Source organism: Pleurodeles waltl, chromosome 10 (assembly GCF_031143425.1).
Source record: "Pleurodeles waltl isolate 20211129_DDA chromosome 10, aPleWal1.hap1.20221129, whole genome shotgun sequence".
In the NCBI taxonomy this organism is placed as follows: domain Eukaryota; kingdom Metazoa; phylum Chordata; class Amphibia; order Caudata; family Salamandridae; genus Pleurodeles; species Pleurodeles waltl.
Genome location: NC_090449.1, coordinates 652,425,039 through 652,443,337, shown reverse-complemented (window position 1 = coordinate 652,443,337; position 18,299 = coordinate 652,425,039). Strand labels below are relative to the sequence as shown.

The window sequence follows — 18,299 nt, the reverse complement described above, 5'->3', positions numbered from 1 at the left end:
CTGATGAAAGGGAGCGTCTGAGAGGGAGTCAGGTGTGACTTCTGCATGTTTGCAGTGAACCCCAGAAAATGATGGAGGTCTACTGTTGTCTCGAGGTGGGAGACAACAACCTGAGGCGAGCCCACCTTCAACTGCCAGTCATTGAGGTGGGGGGGACTGAAACCCCTAACCTGCGCAGATGAGCTGCGACTACTGCCATCACTTTGGTGAATACCCGAGGGGCGCTGGTAAGACCAAAGGGGAGTACAGTGAATTGAAAATGCTCGTGACCTACCACAAACCGCAAATAATGTATGTGGGCAGGCAGGACGGGAATATGGTCCAGCGCTATCGTCCAGTCTTTTGGGTCCAGGGCAGATAGGACCTGAGCCAGACTGAGCATTTTGAACTTATCCTTTCTGAGCAAGAGATTGAGGGACTGGAGGCTGAGGATAGAGCATAGCCACTTTGTTCTTTTTGGGCACCAGAAAGTAGCACGGATAACAACCATGACCTACTTATGGCCCACGGACCCTCTCTATGGCTCCCTTGGTCAAGAGAGCTGTAACCCCCTCGTGTAGAAGCACCAGGTGTTCCTAAGTCATCTGATCATAGGATGGTTGCATGGTGGGAGATAAGTCCCGAAGGGGAGGGAGTAGCCCCTTTGGATTATTAGAAAAACCCATCTGTCTGACCTGATATTGTTCCAGCGGGGCAGGTGATGGTGAATCCTGCCACAGACAGGTCCCTGGTGAGGAAGCAGCAGACTAGGAAGGTTTGGAGGCTGCAGCTGAGGGGGGTGGACTGGCTAGACTGCTGGCTCACTGAACCATACGGAAGCTGGTTCCCATGTCCCCGGCCACGAAGAGGTTGAACAGCATGCACGGCACAAAGGCTGGTGGGGACAGATGAGGTTGTGCGCGCCCCTTTCATAGCCATGGAAGTGGTGAAAAGCAGACTAAAAGGGGAGGAGACTGTAGCTCAGGACTTCTTAAAGTGCTTGAGCGCCAAGCCTGCTTTGTCCCCGAAGAGAGGGTTGCCATTAAAGTGCATGTCAGTTAAAGTAGACTGAACATCCCCTAAAAAGCCAAATGTACGTAACCAGGCGTGGCGTTTCAGGGCTACCATCGAAGCAACCGATCCGCCCAGAGTCAGTCTTATCCAGCCCACATCGGATTGTGAACTTGGCTGCGTCTCTCCCATCAGCAACAGCTGGGAGAGAACGGACCTGTGGCAGCACTTGCACAACTATGTCCCTTAAAGTATGGGTGAAGCGGTCCAAAAGGCATGTGGGGTTCAGGGACTGCAATGCCAGGCTGGAGAAAGAAAACAACTTCTTCTCAAGGTGGTCCAGAATCTTTGATTCCTTATACAGAGGATCGGAAGGGAACGTGCCATGGGATGTTGAGGCTTGGATGACCAAACTCTCAGAGGTGGAGTGCTGGGTCAGTAAACCGAGTCGTTAGGCCCATGCCTATGCTGGTGGGCTATTGTCCTATTAACAGGAGCCCCAGTGCTGGGCTTGGATCAGGTCCCCAGGAGAACATCCGTAAGGGCTCCATTGAAAGGTAAAAGGGTCTCTGATGTGAAAACCCTAGGCTGAAACACCTCTGCCAAGAGATTGGTCCGGACAGCCACTTAAGGCAGCTCGAAGCCTAAGACCTTGGCTGCTCTCCGCAGCAACATGGAGTAGAAGCCCCCTGCCCCGTAGCCACAGTAGGGGTAGAAAGGATACCAGAGTCAGGAGAGGTAATCAGACCGCTAGCTTCACCTAGTTCCTGAGCCCAGTACATAGGGTCTTCAAGCTAGAATTCGAAAGGGTCATGTGACCCATCCATACTCTCACCGAAGTCGTATCCATGAGAATAAGGGTCAGAATCTGATTTAGGGACCAAGGTCCCCGCCGAAGTCCGTGTCGGAGTCGGCGATGAGTATAGGATCAACACTGCCCATGAACCAAGGCGACTTCAGGAACGTTGAGGCCAGAACCCTCATCCGGGATGGTCGCAGAGGTACGACCGATGCTGGTCTAGATCTCAAAGCAGATCCATGGGTGACCCCTTGAGGCCGAGGCCAAAGTGGCCGGCGCGAAACCCGAAACACACTAGGTGCAGATCCGTCACCGACATTATACGGTGACCAGAGTCACAGGGCTTGAAGCCAGTCTTCCATGACGACATCTCGACACACCAGAAGTCAAAGAAGTTCAACAAAAAGTCAAGAGACCAGTCAAAAAGTGACTGGAAGGGTAGCTCTCTCCGGATCTGCACACAGACTGGCGCGGAAATAAAAACTGACATCAGCATGGTGAGGTGACGCCTATATACGACCAGCAATGTTATATTTGGCAACCACAATGCCAACGACAGACATGAAGTCCACCAACATCACCTAACAGTGTGCAAGGGTACTGCTCAAAGAAAAATCTCCGGATTCAGACTGAAACTTGGGGGAAATTCCAAGGTAAGGAATGTGCAACTAGAAATCTCTATCAGATATTTAAGTTAAGTGTAATGGTGGACGTTTGAACCACTAAAATCTCAGTAGTCAGGTGCTACATAAAGTCTAGTACCCGACACCATACTATGACACCTAGCCACCTGGCTATTCACTGATGGGCGAGAGTAGGGCTTCGCTAAAGTACACATAAGGGTGTCAGTCAATGCTTCGTTAAAGGTAAGTATGGGCTCAGATGAGGCTGGCCCCTGGGTGTAAAACCTCCATAAGGGCATTTGTAGTGAATTCCACTGAAGGTAGCTGTAGATCCAGGATATCGTATGCCAATCTAATCTGCACAATGAAGGATGGGCTTTGCTCTGTAGAAGATTCAAGGGGTAGCAGCAACCCTTTAAGTGGAGAAATCCAGTCCACTAGCATTTTGCAAGCCAACGTAAATAATATCACTATCATCGTAATGTAGGAGATAAATAATCATCATGGTCACCGTTACATTGATCAGTGTCTGAACTGAAAAGGTGATGAAGCCTCTGAGGAACGCCTTGTGGGGGAATACGTTTTTTGTTAGAATCAGAGCATACTAAGATGGGGCATGACCTTGGTCAGGGTCAAAATCTAACACTGGGCTCGATCTCTGGCAGTGGTTTTGGTGGAGAAGGTTCTGGTACAGATCTTGAAGCTGGACGGAGTCGGTCCAGGACATAAGGTGAGTTCAAGGGGCAAAGATGGTGCCAAGGACATTCACCATAGGCCAATCAGAGTGCCAAAAATCGGCAGCATGGCCCCTTTACAGGCCTCAACCTCCTCTTGCTAATTTCCTAGGAAATTATGGGTGCAATGGGATCTACTGAGGAGTATGCTATGCGATTGGTAATCAGGAGGGAGTTCGGTTAGCACACCTTGGCACCCTCCTGACTTTTTTCGACAAGGTGGGATGTAGTTGAGTCAAGTTTCAAATTCTTACGTTTCTCCTTGGATTTGGACTTATCAGCTGACTTCAACCACAAAGGGGACCTGTGGAGGGAGCAGCCTCAAGAGCGAGAATGTGTCTGCACTCTCGATTTGGAGTGGTACTTGCTGTTGCAGGGCCCTTGCTAGGTCTCCATTTTAGACTTCAGCTTTATTTTGACATTTTTTTAGTGTTAACTTTACATATTTTTCCACTAACTCTAGAATGTGCTGCATACACATTTATTCTTGGTAAGCATTGTAGCCCTGATGTCTGCACACCTAGTCCAGGGTCATACCATCAGAACCCAATGCCCTTGCTTTTTCTTTCTGAATTCGTTGATACAACCCGTTTATGCTAGACGAACCAAAGAAGCTGTTCTGCACCTCTGTCACAGTGCGATAAGGAAAGCGTTTTATCAAATAAATAGCATCAATGCTACACTTGCTGAAAGGATTACTCATGCTGGGATTATCATGGAACCGCTATGAACTGTGACTGAGATGCAGCCCTGTCGACGCCGACCTTCATCCTGTGACGGAAGGTAACCTGTACACTTAGACCGGCTTTCTGACATCTAAGACTGGGTTCCTGACACCTAAGACCAAGGTATGGGGGTTACCTTGTCACAACTGGTTTCACGGAGGATAGTCGTACTAGGCTCTCTTTAGTATAGCATTAGAGACAGATAGGAGTTAGGCATTTTGCAACAATTAACGCAGCTGAATTGTTCACCATTCTAATAATGCTGTTTACAGTGAAATGTGTCCTCTGCTTAGTAATTGCAGCTCATGCTTTATTTTTAAGAATACGATCATATCAATAATGGTTTTGAAAATTAGCTTCTGTATCTTTCTTGTGTTTACCTTGGCCATGCAAGACTAACAAAATGAAAAGGTTAGATCTGTTTCCATGGATTCCTTGGGAATCAAGAGTGTTCATGTTTGAGGTTACCAATAACATCTATTACCTAGCTCAGTTTAGGGGTTTGGCTGTGGTACTGTGAGCTAGCCACAACAAACCAACTTTTACTGAAGGTATCTGTAAACTAAGCCTCTACATTGTGAATTTCTTGTTGTCATATACACTTTCCTATTAAACTCATAAGAAATGTATACCATTACGCAAGCTCCATGATTTCTTTCAGTGTTCACTAATGTACAGCTTTGCTTTAACAATCCTGGATCTTTCTGGAGGGCACACTCCATACTACTTGGATTTGTACACTGAGCACTAACACCAGACACAAACATTGCGGTGGTCTGTCAAAGACATCTGCTTTTGACCATCATGGCACAATTTGAACCCTGCAGTTGGTGGGGACACTGTTCCCTTGCACAGCAGAAAGAATTCTGAATAAATCTGTCAACACAAGATGGAGTGGAGCTTTGGGTCTACGCATGAAGGTGAAGAAAGAAAAGAATGGAAGTCGGCACACAGGGCATGGCGCTCAGTTGAGGCTCTACTCTGTCATTTCCAGGACAAAATCAGCCAACACTGAGCAGCACAATGCTACCTAGCAGTGTGTGGGAACTCTGCTAAAAAAAAAAAAACAGTCTGTTACTTGGGTAATATTCTAAAGGTGAGGAATCTCTGGGTTGGAAGTATCCATCAAAATGTATGCCATTTATGTACTCTTTAAAAAAACTGCAAACTTTAAGTGAACAAGATTTATATGTTTCCACACAGAAAGATGGAAAATACCCAAGATGCTTTAATATTTGATGCAAATTAAAGCACACACTGGCAAAGCCAAGAGGTTTTGCCTACCCGAGATCTATCTATTTTGCTTATGTGTTTTAGTTATGCTGTAGATCAGTGTGTCTGGTGTTGAGTGTAGCTAAACGTTAGTGGTGTATAGTGGTTTGGGTGAGCCTGTGTAATTTGGAATAGGGTATATTAGTTTAGAGTGGAATGGGTAGATAAGAGTGAGCTCTGTTGGCATATAGTGGAATAGGGGTAGAGTGGGGTATAGTGTGTTGCATTTGGGTAGACTGGAGTGTAGTGTGGTTTATTGTAGCAAGGTATAGTGTTTTGTGGTAGATTGCACTGGGGTGGGATGGAGTGGAGTAATTTTTTTAAAGTGGTTATATAGTGAGTTAGAGTGGAGTGACTGTAGTATACTGTATGGGTTAGATTGGAGTGTGTTAGATTGTGATGAGTTAGCATGGTGATTATTTTGTTATTTGTGAAACTGGGAACAGTTTGGACATTAGCTGCACCTCACTATTCCCATTTTTAAAACCAAAATATAGCAATATGCACCAGAAAGGTGATCATCTCAGCTTTGCAAAGAATAAAAAGCAAGACGTGTAACTGTGTCCATAGTAACTTTTAATCCGTCTGAACTAGAAACAATTTTGTTAAACTGGAAAAATCTCCATAATATGCAGCAAATGATGAACTGAGGTGAAATGCAGTAAATCTATTAACACAATTCAAAGAAACCAGAGGCCCTGGGTATGACTCGCTAAAGCTGAAAGGTTATCAGACCAAAGCCTGTGTGCCAATATCATGTAATTTAAAATGGAAAAGCTGCCACCTACTTATCAAGATACTTTAGTATGTTGAGCGCACATCGCTAACAGCTAAACATCAATAAACAAAGCAAAACTATTAAACGCTAGCTTAATGCTCACCCTACAGCAAGCTAACTCAGTCGGTAGTGCACAAACCATGAAGAGCTCGGCATAAATACATTTTTTTTTAAACGAAATATGTCTAACAGCATTCCCATACAACTTATTCAAAAAAACATGAAAGAATAAAACAGGCTGGCTGCCTGGCGCTTCAAACAGCAGAGATCAGATCATGCGCATTAAAACTTTCAGAAGACGATGGTGAATGGCCCCGAAACACTATAAATTGGCAGAAATCACCACATGTTAGACTGCAGATGAGACAAGGATTAGACCTGAATAACAAAAGGATATGGCTCAAACGCCAGCACCTCTTACTGAGAAAGAAAAAAAAAAAAACACTGGATGAAAGTATACATCCACTCATTTAAAAGAAAAAAGAAAGTTGAAAGAAAAAAGTAGATCCCAAAACAGAGAAAATTGGCAACAGGAAGCAGTACTTTATCGACACTCCACAGAGTTGAAAGCACGCACAGTCTACAGAGACAAAACAGAAGATGAATAGGAAACAAACAGGAAAGAGCAAACGCAAAGCAATAAAAGGAAAGATTAAGTGAAAGATAGGAAGACAAACCAATAAACGTTAGAGAAAATGTATAGGCAGGATGTGAGCCCCTTTCAAGATTCTTTTTTTTTTTTTTAGTAACAATAGACTTTGCAAGCAGTACACAAGCGTGCGTGCAGGCGAAACCTAAAAATGGCCGATTGAGTAAGAAAGATTTCTGCAGCCAACTTTGGATTCTATTAGGGCCACTTTATGTAAAGCAACAAGACCATTTTCCTGGGCAGAAATTTTCATTATACTAAGTGTGCAATCTCAAATTAGGTACCTGAGCTCAGCAAGTACCCCAGTACTCTCACCCAGGAAAGCACAGGTAGACAAAGTGCAGGCTACCTCAACTGTGGGAATTTACTGAATACTTACAATATCATTTTGACCAGGAAACCAATGTTTACAAGTCCTTGAAGCATGCAGCCCTTTTGGCCAACAAACCTTAAGGTGACAAGACTTCTAAGAGGTCTTTTAATGAGATAAAGCTCCTAATAAGAGGCAAACGCCAAGGCCCATCAGCTTTGTGGATACATTTTAAGTAGTAACATCTTTCAACTAGTCATGGGAGTTATTTCTGAAAATCTGTGGGACTACATAATAAATACTCTATAAGAAAGTGCATGACGTGTTTTGTTCTTTGCTATTAAATCAAATGACAGATGCACAGCTTTGACCCCGTTAGGATATGGTGTGCAGACACTCAAGAAGGGTGGCTCTGTTGATATTACTTCGGAATCTGGAACCTCTACAGTTTTGATCTCTACTCCTGCTCTAAAGGTGGATATATTTGATTGTTCAGGTGGGACTAAATAGGGAGATCCCCGCATCGCCATGGGGTAGTGAATTGTCCTAAGATCAAGTAAGCCTTCACAAACACCCCAACCCAAATGCCCTCCTAAGTAGGATTATCAAAAAAGATCTGGCTAGTTCGGTGGAGTCATTCTTTTTGAACATCATGACGCATAGCATTATTCCATCCTCCTGGCAAGGGTCAATCCTTTAGCCCATCTATAAATGTGGTAATGCAGCAAGCCTACCAGCTATTAAATAACTAACCAGAACATGTTTCCATCGTAACTTGTGGAAAAGTAAAAATGTTGAACTGCTAGTAACAGTTACGGTAGCTTAGTCAAAAAGAACGCTGTACCATGAACAAGATATTGGTGTTTCACCTACTGCAACAGCATTTTGACATGCTTGAGGCTAATGGACTTGTTCTACTGCATACAGACGGGGCATGCAAAACACTACAACACAATGTCGAAGAGACTGGAGGTACACGGAGCAAGCAACCCCACTGGAATGCAGGAGAGTGTGGGGCGGATGGGGCAAGCAACTACGTAATGCGGTAGGGGGTGCGAGTGACAGGGCAAGCAACAACGGAATGCAGGACGGACAGGGCAAACACTGCAGGATGGAGGCGGGAGGAATATGGTCTTGAAACGTACACTCTTACGGAGTGCTGCAACTAAAGTTTTTTTTTTTTTATTGTACCTCCAAAAGCACACAAACAGTGGAAGGACACTGGACAATGAAAGGAAGCAGTGCTTCAGGAAAGGGATAAACATGTTAAGGAAGTGAAGCTGACACCTGCTGACTAATGAGAAGCGAGGAAATGAGTGACCATTAGCCAACCAATGTTGAGTAATTAGCGGACTGAAAGCACCCTATAAACTGACCCAATATCTCATAAGCCACAGACGAGACCCGAGAAAGGTTTGGGGAAAAAATTAATTGAGAAACAAATTTGCAGTATCAAACTTCTCATTGGCTCAGATCTTTCACATAGGAGCTGGAAGAAAGAACAATGGGTGAGGCAATTTGTCAGTACAGTGCAGGGACAGAACTCTTTTTACTCTATTTACAATACAAGTCCATCAGAGAGCAATTTTTCTTTCACACTTCACATATTCAACCATCTAAGATGGCAAATTGAAAACTACAAAGAGTAAAGTTATTTTGCAATTTCAGAAAAAATAGTCTCTGATTGACTGATACAGGGTGCTGCTCAACCTTTGGACAAAAGACTAATGGAACCATGTATGAATATTTTACGTTAATAAGCTCGGGTTCCACGGAGGCAGCAAATAATCATTCAAGTGTTTATGACTACCATTTAAGATCCTACAAAGCAGAATTGTGACTACCAAGCAGCAGGGCACCAATTTTGTTCCTCAGAAGGACATCATGCTTCTTTTACTACTCTTTTTACACATTGCCTGATTTATACCTTTCCACATGAAATGTACTCTTCCCCTTTATGTTGGATTATTCACAACGGCACAGCACTAGGATGCCATAGCATTACTGCACTCCATGTCACTGTCTCAGGTTTACTTGCTGGAGGTGGAAGAGGTGAGGGAGATCAGCTTTCGTAGGTTCCAAAAGGATAGCGGCCCTCCAGGCTCAAAGCACTGGCGGAGGCAAGAAATCCCAAAAACACTTCACCCACAACAGTGGGTGTAGACTCCAGCCAGAACATGTTTGCAACAATCTATAGCATGAGCCTCAAGCTATCGCAACGATTTATGCACAGAGGTATTTTTTAACGTTCTCTATATGAATAAACTTTCTTCTGTATCCCAACTGTGTCATCCTTAAAAGAATGCACTAACATTAGATATTCATGAAAATAAGAGTATTTTAAATGGAAACACACAAAGATGATTGTGTAACAGAAAACAAGAGCAATAATAAAATATTGGTTCCTGGTCAATTTCCAGCCATGAACAGGCACAATTCCACATTAATGTAGCTAGTGTGGTTTAGAAAAACATAACAGCAATTGTTTATGCACATAGGTAAAAGGGAAAAGGAATAGATATAGCTTAACATGTGTATTAGCCAGCCTAATACAATAGAAGTAAGGGGTGTAAAAAAAAATTTCAATCATTTCCATGGACTTTTAGGTAAACTCTGCTAAACTGGAGATGTCCCTAATTTAGCAGATTTGTTTCCTCTAAGCATCTGCATATGGAACAATTCAATAAAGCCAGCTGACAGGCAGAATAACTGGTTTTACATCAAAGGAGCATCTCCTAAAATTATGTTATTAATAATCATGTTTGAAAGACTCGGTGTTACATTAAAAAACCAGCATACAACTCCAGCACATTCTACAACGTGGAAAATGTGCTTCAAATTCCTAAATGAATACCTTCTGAGTATGACGTTGCCATGCCATAATAATCTTCCCAATGTATAGGGTACTTGCCCTAGATGCGGGGGGAATGATTCAGACACATTTACATATAGTATAGGCAGGTTCAGGAATTAGACTACTGGGATACCCTAATGTCAAAGCCATCTGAACTGACAAGCAAAACTGATCTTAATGATCCTGAAACATGTTTGCTAGGTCTTATGTCACAGCCAAAACAAGTTAAAGTGGATATCAAATTCATAGATCTTGCAGTCCTACTAGCCACTTTAAAGGGTCCGATAGAGCAATGCAATAAGGCAACTTACTTACCAATTTCCCAATGTGGCTCATTTGCCACTTTAAATGTATACTGTAAACAAAATGGACTTGTCAAATGCTAATAGTTAAACAAATTAGATGGATATTATCGTTATGGAAATGCTGCAATAGCTAAAGTCACACAAACACATGAATTGGAATGGTCAAATCGTTGGAAGCTTTTGTTAAAATGTAAATGTATTTTTTCTTTTATTTGGTTATCATTTGTTTATCCATTTGAATTTGGATAATGTAGATTATTTGTGTTCTAAACATACACCACTCAGATTTTATGTCTATAACTAAATTCGTCACAACGGCTAACGACAAATAAAGATACATCAGTGTGGATTATATATCAAACAAATAAAACAATTTTTTTTTAATGCCATAACAAAAACAGTGAGCAGGTTTAACCCTTAAGTGTTTAAAAGGGGTTTTCCTCCAGCTAAACAGTAGTGACAATGAAGTGAGAGAAATAGAACATACCTCAATGGGTCCTACAGACATAAGCAGGCTTTGCAGCTGGAAATCAGTGGTTGATGAAGAAAGCCCTTCAACTGACACAGTACATGGCTGCGGTTTGCACTCCACCACTCGCAGGTTTTTTGTGTTTGGCATCATACGCCCTCTGCCCATCTGGCTTGACGTTCCTCTGCCTCTTCCACGCATAATGACCTGACAACAGCAAGAAGCTCATTTAACACACCTTGTGGAAACAGATTTCAACAGATGAAAAATAAGGTACATAAAAAAAACCTGTTTTCTTTCTTTGCTAAGTCAGTGCTATACTTTAAACCAATCTATGTCATCTAAAAACATTGTAAGTGCATTCGCAAAGTGTATAATAAAGTCCCTTTTTAGGACCACACAACGTAAAATATTCAAATGAAAGAATGGTTACAAAAAACTGCCATTTTATCTGAAAAGGAAAGATGAAGGGAAACAGACTAGGGTCAACACAATAGGGAGAGGGTAAGGAGGGAAAAAAGATGCTATTGAGGAAAGACATTTTGGAGAAAAGCTACAGACAGCTGAAGAACAGGTTACAGAGGTGAGGATGACTGCATGACCCACAGGTGTGGTCTCACTGCACGCTGTGCCAACTGGCCACTCCCCTAGCTACAATGGCAGAGATCTTGTATGCACTGGTGTTCTCTGATGGGCCCGCCTAGTGGAAACTGGCGGTCTTTTCAGAAGTATCCAAAGCAATAGACTTCTTTAATCAACTCTTGTTTCGAAATGTCTAATTTCAAGAAGGGGTGACTATTCAAAGCCAAATGTGTTTCTCCAAGTGTAAAAAGGGTGTGACAAAGGGGCACAACATAGCACCAATCAATAGTTCTTTTGGTAGGGTACTTCACAGTGGGATGGGCCCCGTGGTGCAGGGAAGGCATGAGGACAATACAGGTGGTATCAGAGCACATGGCTGGGTTTCTTGGGGTGAAGCAATTAAAAACTGTAGGTCTGTCTTGAGCACTTTATATAGAATGTGATTAAGATATCTACCTCTGATAACAATTTTTATGGTTGATGCAGAATCTAACTGCAGATGAGCCACCTTTTCCTGAGGTGTCAGACTGGATCCAGAAACTTTAAAAGCAGTACTTCTGCGTGGCGTTAGGTAGAGTTGAGCGGCTCCATGACAGCTTTGCTCTGCTCTGGAAATGAGTGGAGGCGCAAACAAGCGCAACCAATAGGCTGTTTCGGCCCTCAGACACAGCACACTGGCAGATTGGAACAACTAGAGTGCAAATCTCTAGATTGGGAGCTTTTTAGTGGAAAGAGCTTGTTCACAGAACATGGGAAGTGGAAGAATTGGTAAGGAATCTGCAGTTAGATAGAATATACAGCAGAAAGATCGCTACATAAGGAAAGCAACTTGTTTTTCTGATTGATTTTTCTAACCGCTCATTTCACACCTTGAGAATAAATACAATAGCAGTACCTTCCAAGGTGGTGGGTTTGTGAACTGAGTCAGACCAAGAAGTCCTGCACCACTTAGCAGGCAAAATGCCCCTCTCATCAGACCGGACAGTAGAGGGATTAGCACTTTTTGGACATCTGTACCAATGTCCACGTAACCCCCTGGCAAATGTCCAGGACAGGCACTCTCTGTGCTAACAGTGGTAGCACCTGTGGCACTGGTGGAGTGAGTGTGCAAGCCTTATGGAGGCAGCTTCTTTCCCAGTGCATAGCAGATCTTTATGCAGAGAACAATCAAAGATGTTCAGTTTTTGCACTGTCTTGCCTTCTTTGCTCCGGAAAATCCCACCAAGAGTTAAACATCCACTCAGTGTTCCTAGGTACAATTAATAAAGCTTAGTGCCTTCATAGGATCTAAACAACGGAGTCTGTCTTCCTCCTTGGAGGCTGGAACAAATAATGCCAGAAGGTTGCTAGCCAGACTGACATAACAAGGAGTGACCACTTTTGGAGAAAGGATAGTCGGTTCTCACCACCAACTTAACTAGGAAGAAAGTAAAATAAGGTGGGTGAAAGAAATAGCCCGTAGCTCGCTTATACGTATAGCTGAAGTTATAGCAATGAGAAAGACTGTCTTCAATGTCCGAAGTCTCAACTGACAATTGTATAGCGGCTCAAAAGAGGTGCACATCGAAAAATGATGATTATGTTTAAGTTGCACTGAGGAATAAACAAAGGAGTTTGGCAGGGACAAAGGCTGTACAATTTCCTAAAAAATCTCATCACAACAGGAGATTTAAATAACAAAGGCTTACGCAGAAACTGCAAAAGAGCCGAAAGAGCATTTAACAGTCCCCAAAGTAAAGTGTTGCTGGGATAGGGAGAGAAGAAGCAACAAAACTTCAGGCCAACTTTGCTCATAATGGATCAATTTGTTAGGCGCCACACAATCTACAAATCTGTCCCATCGACTGACTTACGCAGATTTTGTGGAGGCACAACAGATGACATCAATGAGATTAGGGCTTAGAGGAAGGGCAAAATCGATCAACTGCTGTCACTTAATCTTCAAGCATAGAGATGTAGATTGTGTAGGCTCAGGTACAGATCCCTGTCCTGTTGCTGCAACTGAAGATTCTCCCAAAGTGGCATTTTGACTGCAGGACAGATGTGCATGCCCCATAGTCCTGGGTACAACACTCTCCTGGCCTATTCTGGTGCCACTAGAAAGACATTGGCACATTTTTTCCTGATTTTCTTCAGAACTTTTGGCAGGAGAGTCAGAAGCAGGAAGGCATGAGTCCCAAGCTCTGCTCTAGACCGAGGGAGTGTCCGAGAGAGAGATGCTTTGGAAACACCAAAGTGTAAAAATGCTGACTGTGTGTACACGTAAGGGTGAAAAGAGATTCCCAGTTTTTCTCATATCTAGAAGACACCCTCTGCCTTCTGTGGGTGCAATTGCCACTCATGATCCACTAAGCCTCTGTGGTTCAGTTTGTTCAACCTGGCATTAAAAGATCCTGCCAGATGATTTGACAACAGAAATATTCCTCTGGACAATTTAGAGGACCCACTTGCCTGAAGTGATGGCCTGTCACCCTTGGAGGAAATATAGGACCTGCCTCCGACAGGGTGGCTGTGTGCTGCCAAGGACACACTAAAGCGGTTTTGTGGCTGCAGCTGCTGGAGGGGCAGGGAACTGAGTTGCACATTGCCCCTGCTGTCCTGAGTGTTGTCTCTCTGCCCTGTCCACAAAAGGGCTTAGAGGACTACTGGGCTGCTGGAGGCATCTGCTGTTGACGGATAGGGCAAACTTGCTGGTTGAATGTCATGTGGGAGCAAAATGTCTAAAGGAACTGCGATGTGGCTCTGCTCTCCTTGAACCGCTGAGTCTTTCTCACCAAAAAGACGAGAGTCATAAAAGGCATGTCCATTAAGGATGCCTAGATATCCTTGAAGAAGGACGCAGACATCATCCAGGAATGGCATCAAATGGCCATAGTGGAATCCACTGCTCAACCTAAGCAGTTGGTCATGTTCAATCTAGAACATAAGACAAACTTTGCTACATCTTGACTGTCTTGAGTAGCCTGGTGAAGGTACACCAAAGATCGTCCAAAACAACACGTAAAACTTGAGCCATGGTATCCCACAGGGCATGATAGAAGCAGCCTAGCGAATGCTGGCATTCATAGGCCTTAGGGCCAGGCTTGTAAAGAAGAAGAAATATGTTTCATACCCCCATCTAGCATTGAGTCCGGATGTGTGCAGGTTTTTTTCCTTAGAAGAAAGTATTTCGAGTCACAAGGTAGCGTGACTCCTCCTTCTCAGTGATACTGCGCCTGGGAAACGGCCACTGATGTCTGGGGAGGAGGGTGGACAGCATGTGAATCTGCAGCACTACATGCCAGACCAGATATCTACAGGGCAATTAACATTCTGTTCAACGCACGTGTGGCTGTAGATACATATGCTATGCATAGACTATAAAGCATACCTCTCAAAAGTGGTAGCTAACCTGTCGGAGTTGCAGTTGTTTCAAAAAGAGTATGGAGCACTGTGACCTACGCCAGCTTGTTGGAGTGCCAAAACATCCACACAATAATGTTAGGTGTAGGTGTGTGTGGACCACAGAATCTGTTGATGGGGAAAAACAACTGGTAACTTAACTGACTGGTTGAAATGAAAATGAGAAACCACTTTAGGGAGAAATTTAGAGTTGGCACAGAGAACCACTCTGCCTTTGCATAGCTGGAAGAAAGGTTCGTCCAGAGTTAAAGCTTGGAGCACACTAACACATTTAAGTGAACTGATGGCGACTAAAAATGGCACTTTGAAAAAAAAGAAACCAAGGGGGGCATGAGTGTAAATGTTCAAATGGAAGGCCCATAATTTGGATGAGAATGACATTAAGGTTCCATGAAGGTGCGGGTGGAACACGTGGTAGAATATCTTCTTTGACCCCTCCATGAAGGCTTTAATGATTGGTATTGTTGTAAATTATTGCTTTGATGGTTATTTAGACCGAATAAAGCTTGTTTTGATGATGATGATGATGATTGGTATTTTGAAAAAAGAAACATGTTGCCGATTTTTTTTTTTAGATAGGCAGCCATGGCACCAAGATGTAATTTTATGGATGTGAATACTAACCCAGCCTTTTTTTAAGTGAAGCAAGTAGAGGATAATGTCTTGTACACTAGCTTTGAAAGGGTCCATGTGTTCTAAGTGACAGTAGCAGACAAAACATTTTTATTTTGCCGCATACCAAGTGGTATGTCTATGGGATTCTTTAGGACTCTCCATACATTCTGGTGGGAAATTAAGGTAATCAAACTCTACAATCTCAGAGGGCAAAGTTGCTAGGTTGAGAGTTTTGGGATCTGGGTGCCTGATTTCTACATGGTTCTGAGTGAGAAGGTCAGGCTTTTGGGGAACTAACTGGAGGGAACTACGGAGAGGTCCTTTAGTGTTGTGAAGCAGGGTTGACGAGCCCAGGTGGGAGCTCCTAGGATTACTGTGAGATGTCTGTCTGAGCTTCTAAACAAGAAATGGAAGGAGAGGGAGAGGAGAAAAAGGGTAGAGAAATATCCCTGAACAACTCATCCATATTATGTTGCCCTGGGATAGGGGATGTGGAAACCTGGAGGAGAAGTTTGGGCAATCTGCGTTTTCTGTGGTTGCGAAAAAGTATTTGAGGGAAACCCCACCTCTGGGAGTATGGGATGAAGACTTTTTGGTGGAGTTCCTATTTGTGGACTTGTTGCTGCATCCTGCTTAGCAGGTCTGCAGTCGTCCATACCTGGGAGATAATGCGCTATCAGGTGAAACTTGTGACGCAAAGCCCATTTTCAAACGGTGTGTGATAGCTGTGAAAGTTGCAAAGACAGAGTCTCTCCCACCCTATTTTTTGTAGGGAATACATAGCTGCCATGTTGTCTGTCCGGACTAGGACAACCTTGTGAATATGGTGAGGAAGGAAGGCTTTCAAGGCTAGGTGAACAGCTGGAATCTCAAGGAAGATGATATGGTGACTCCAGTGTTTGGAGTACCATGTGCCCTGTACTGTGAGATACTTCAGATCTGCACCCCATCCTGAGTGAGACGTCTCTTGTGAGAGAAAAGGTGGGGTGGGATTGGTGTGGGGGGAAGTGGGGTGTGGGGTCCCAGAGAAAGCTATCCCTTAAACATGCTGTTGGTGATCCAACATTGCAGAGCGTAATACGTTTAGTGGTCAACCAACACTAGATCCTGTAAAGGACCCTGTGAGTGAGACCATTGACCAGCTAGACATTCCTCTAACATATGCATGTGTAGTCGGACATGGGGTACTATAGCGATACAGGAGGCCATCATCCTGAGGAGATGCATGACTGTCCTCACAATTATCTGCTGATTTGATTGAAATCGAGGTAATTGGGTGTGAAAATTGAGAACTCTTACAGAATTGGGGTAGGGCTGGCCGATTTCTGTGTTTAAAATAGCTCCTAGAAAAGGTTGTAGGTGTAGAGGTTGTACATGGGACTTGGGAAGACTGATTGTAAATCTCAAGATGTGAAGCAGGTCTATTGTAATCCGAGTGTAATGTTGACAATTTTGATGGGTTTTGGCTCTGAGGAGTCAATTGCCCAGAGAGGGAAACAGATGTATTTTTTTGTCTGCATAGATGGACCACCGCCAGACACTTGGTGAATACACACTGTGTAGTTGCGACTCTGAATGGAAGGACTTTGAACTGTCAGTGGTTCACACCCACCACAAACCTGAGATATTTGCAATGAGATGGGTGCATTGGTATGTCAAAATATGCATTCTTTAGATCTAGTGTAGTCATAAAGTCGCCCTGTTGAAGGAGTGGAATCACGTCTTGCAAAACAACCATTTGAAAATGCTCTGAAAGAATATATTCATTCAGTGGCTTTAGATCTAGGACCGCCCTTTTTGGGTCTGAGGAAGTATAGAAAGTATACTCCTCAACCTTGGTGTTGGCAAGGGACAGGTTCTACTGCTCCTTTGCAGAGGAAGCTTGGACTTACTGTATGAGCAATGTTTGGTGTTCTATTGCGTGCCGATGAGAACGAAGTGGAATGTTGGGAGGTGTAGCAATGGGCTCCAGACAATAACCATGTTGGGTAATTTCCAAAACCCATTGGTCGGATGTTATTATTTGCCTGTCAGGTAGAACATTTTGTATGCATACCCCGAAAGCTGTGATATGACTGGGAGGAAGTGAAGGAAGTCATTGCTTGGTGGAACCACACGGGGAAGCACTTTTGCCTCTACCCTTTGTATTGTTGCCTATACAGTAGGCTTAGGTGGGATGTATTGGCTCAGACCACAATGGTATGAGGTGGAGGCTTCTGGAGTGGTGGTTTTCAAACTCCCGCAATAGCTGGTTCTGCAAAAAGAGCCCTAGCTTTGAGCTACTGATATGTGGTGGAGTCATCAGGAGGTGATGGGCGTGCGGGCGCAATCTGGGCCCGTGTTCCCTGGAGGATCAACATTATAAGTGTCCAAGTGGCCTTTATTTGGTGGTGTTTGCAAAGTGTCATCCCCAGTATCGGGGGATCTGTGTTGTCACCAAGAGATCCCTGAGGGGTAGTAGCTAAGGGATCAGCAAGAGATTGTGGTGAAGTTGGTGAGTCTGGTGGTGGAGAAATTGGAGGTGGCGAGGGTAGCTGAAGTGGTAATGGACTGGTGGCCTTGCCCATTTTCTTCTGCTTTGCTGGAACACAGAACATTGAAACCCTCATGAAAAGACAACTGTCTTTTGAAGTTTGTTTTTATTTGCTGCTGCAATATGTCCAACCTCTCCTATAATTTATGGAGAATGGACTCCATGGGTGTCTCCATGGTCTTTTGTGGAGTCGACTTATTAGCTTTCAGCACCAAACTTCTACTCGGAGCGGAGGCCATGGATGGGGATGATCAGGTCACACCAAAGGGCGTGTAGGTTCTCAGAGCTGAAGGTATCGGCTTGGAGATACGTTTTTGCATGGAACCAAAGGGCGGGACATCCAAAGATACTTCTCGATGTCAGCCATGACCTACAGGCAGTGGTGTGTAGGAAAGTACCCTCTTCTTGTCATGGTTACCCCCACTTTTTGCCAGCTGTCAGTGTGTTTAGACTGGGATCCTGCTAACCAGGACCCCAGTGGTTGCGTGCTCTCTCTCTAAATTTGGTTGCTTAGCACTTTGCTCACCTCACTGTTGGCTTACTGGTGCTTCCATATAAGTCCCTAGTATACAGTACTTAGGTACCCAGGGCACTGGGCCACCAGGGGTTCCCCATGGGCTGCAGCATGTTTTGTGCCACCCATGGGGGCCCACGCAAAA

At 43.9% G+C, this 18,299-nt stretch overlaps 1 protein-coding gene across 2 annotated transcripts in view; it reads right to left on the bottom strand.

The window, feature by feature from the left end:
• Positions 1-18,299, bottom strand: part of RBM33 (RNA binding motif protein 33) — a 739,069-nt gene that overhangs the window by 113,365 nt on the left and 607,405 nt on the right. For both annotated transcript variants that reach the window (XM_069211143.1, XM_069211144.1), the window contains exon 17: positions 10,527-10,715. In XM_069211143.1, the coding sequence (XP_069067244.1) occupies positions 10,527-10,715 (189 nt within the window). The remainder of the gene's footprint in view (positions 1-10,526; positions 10,716-18,299) is intronic.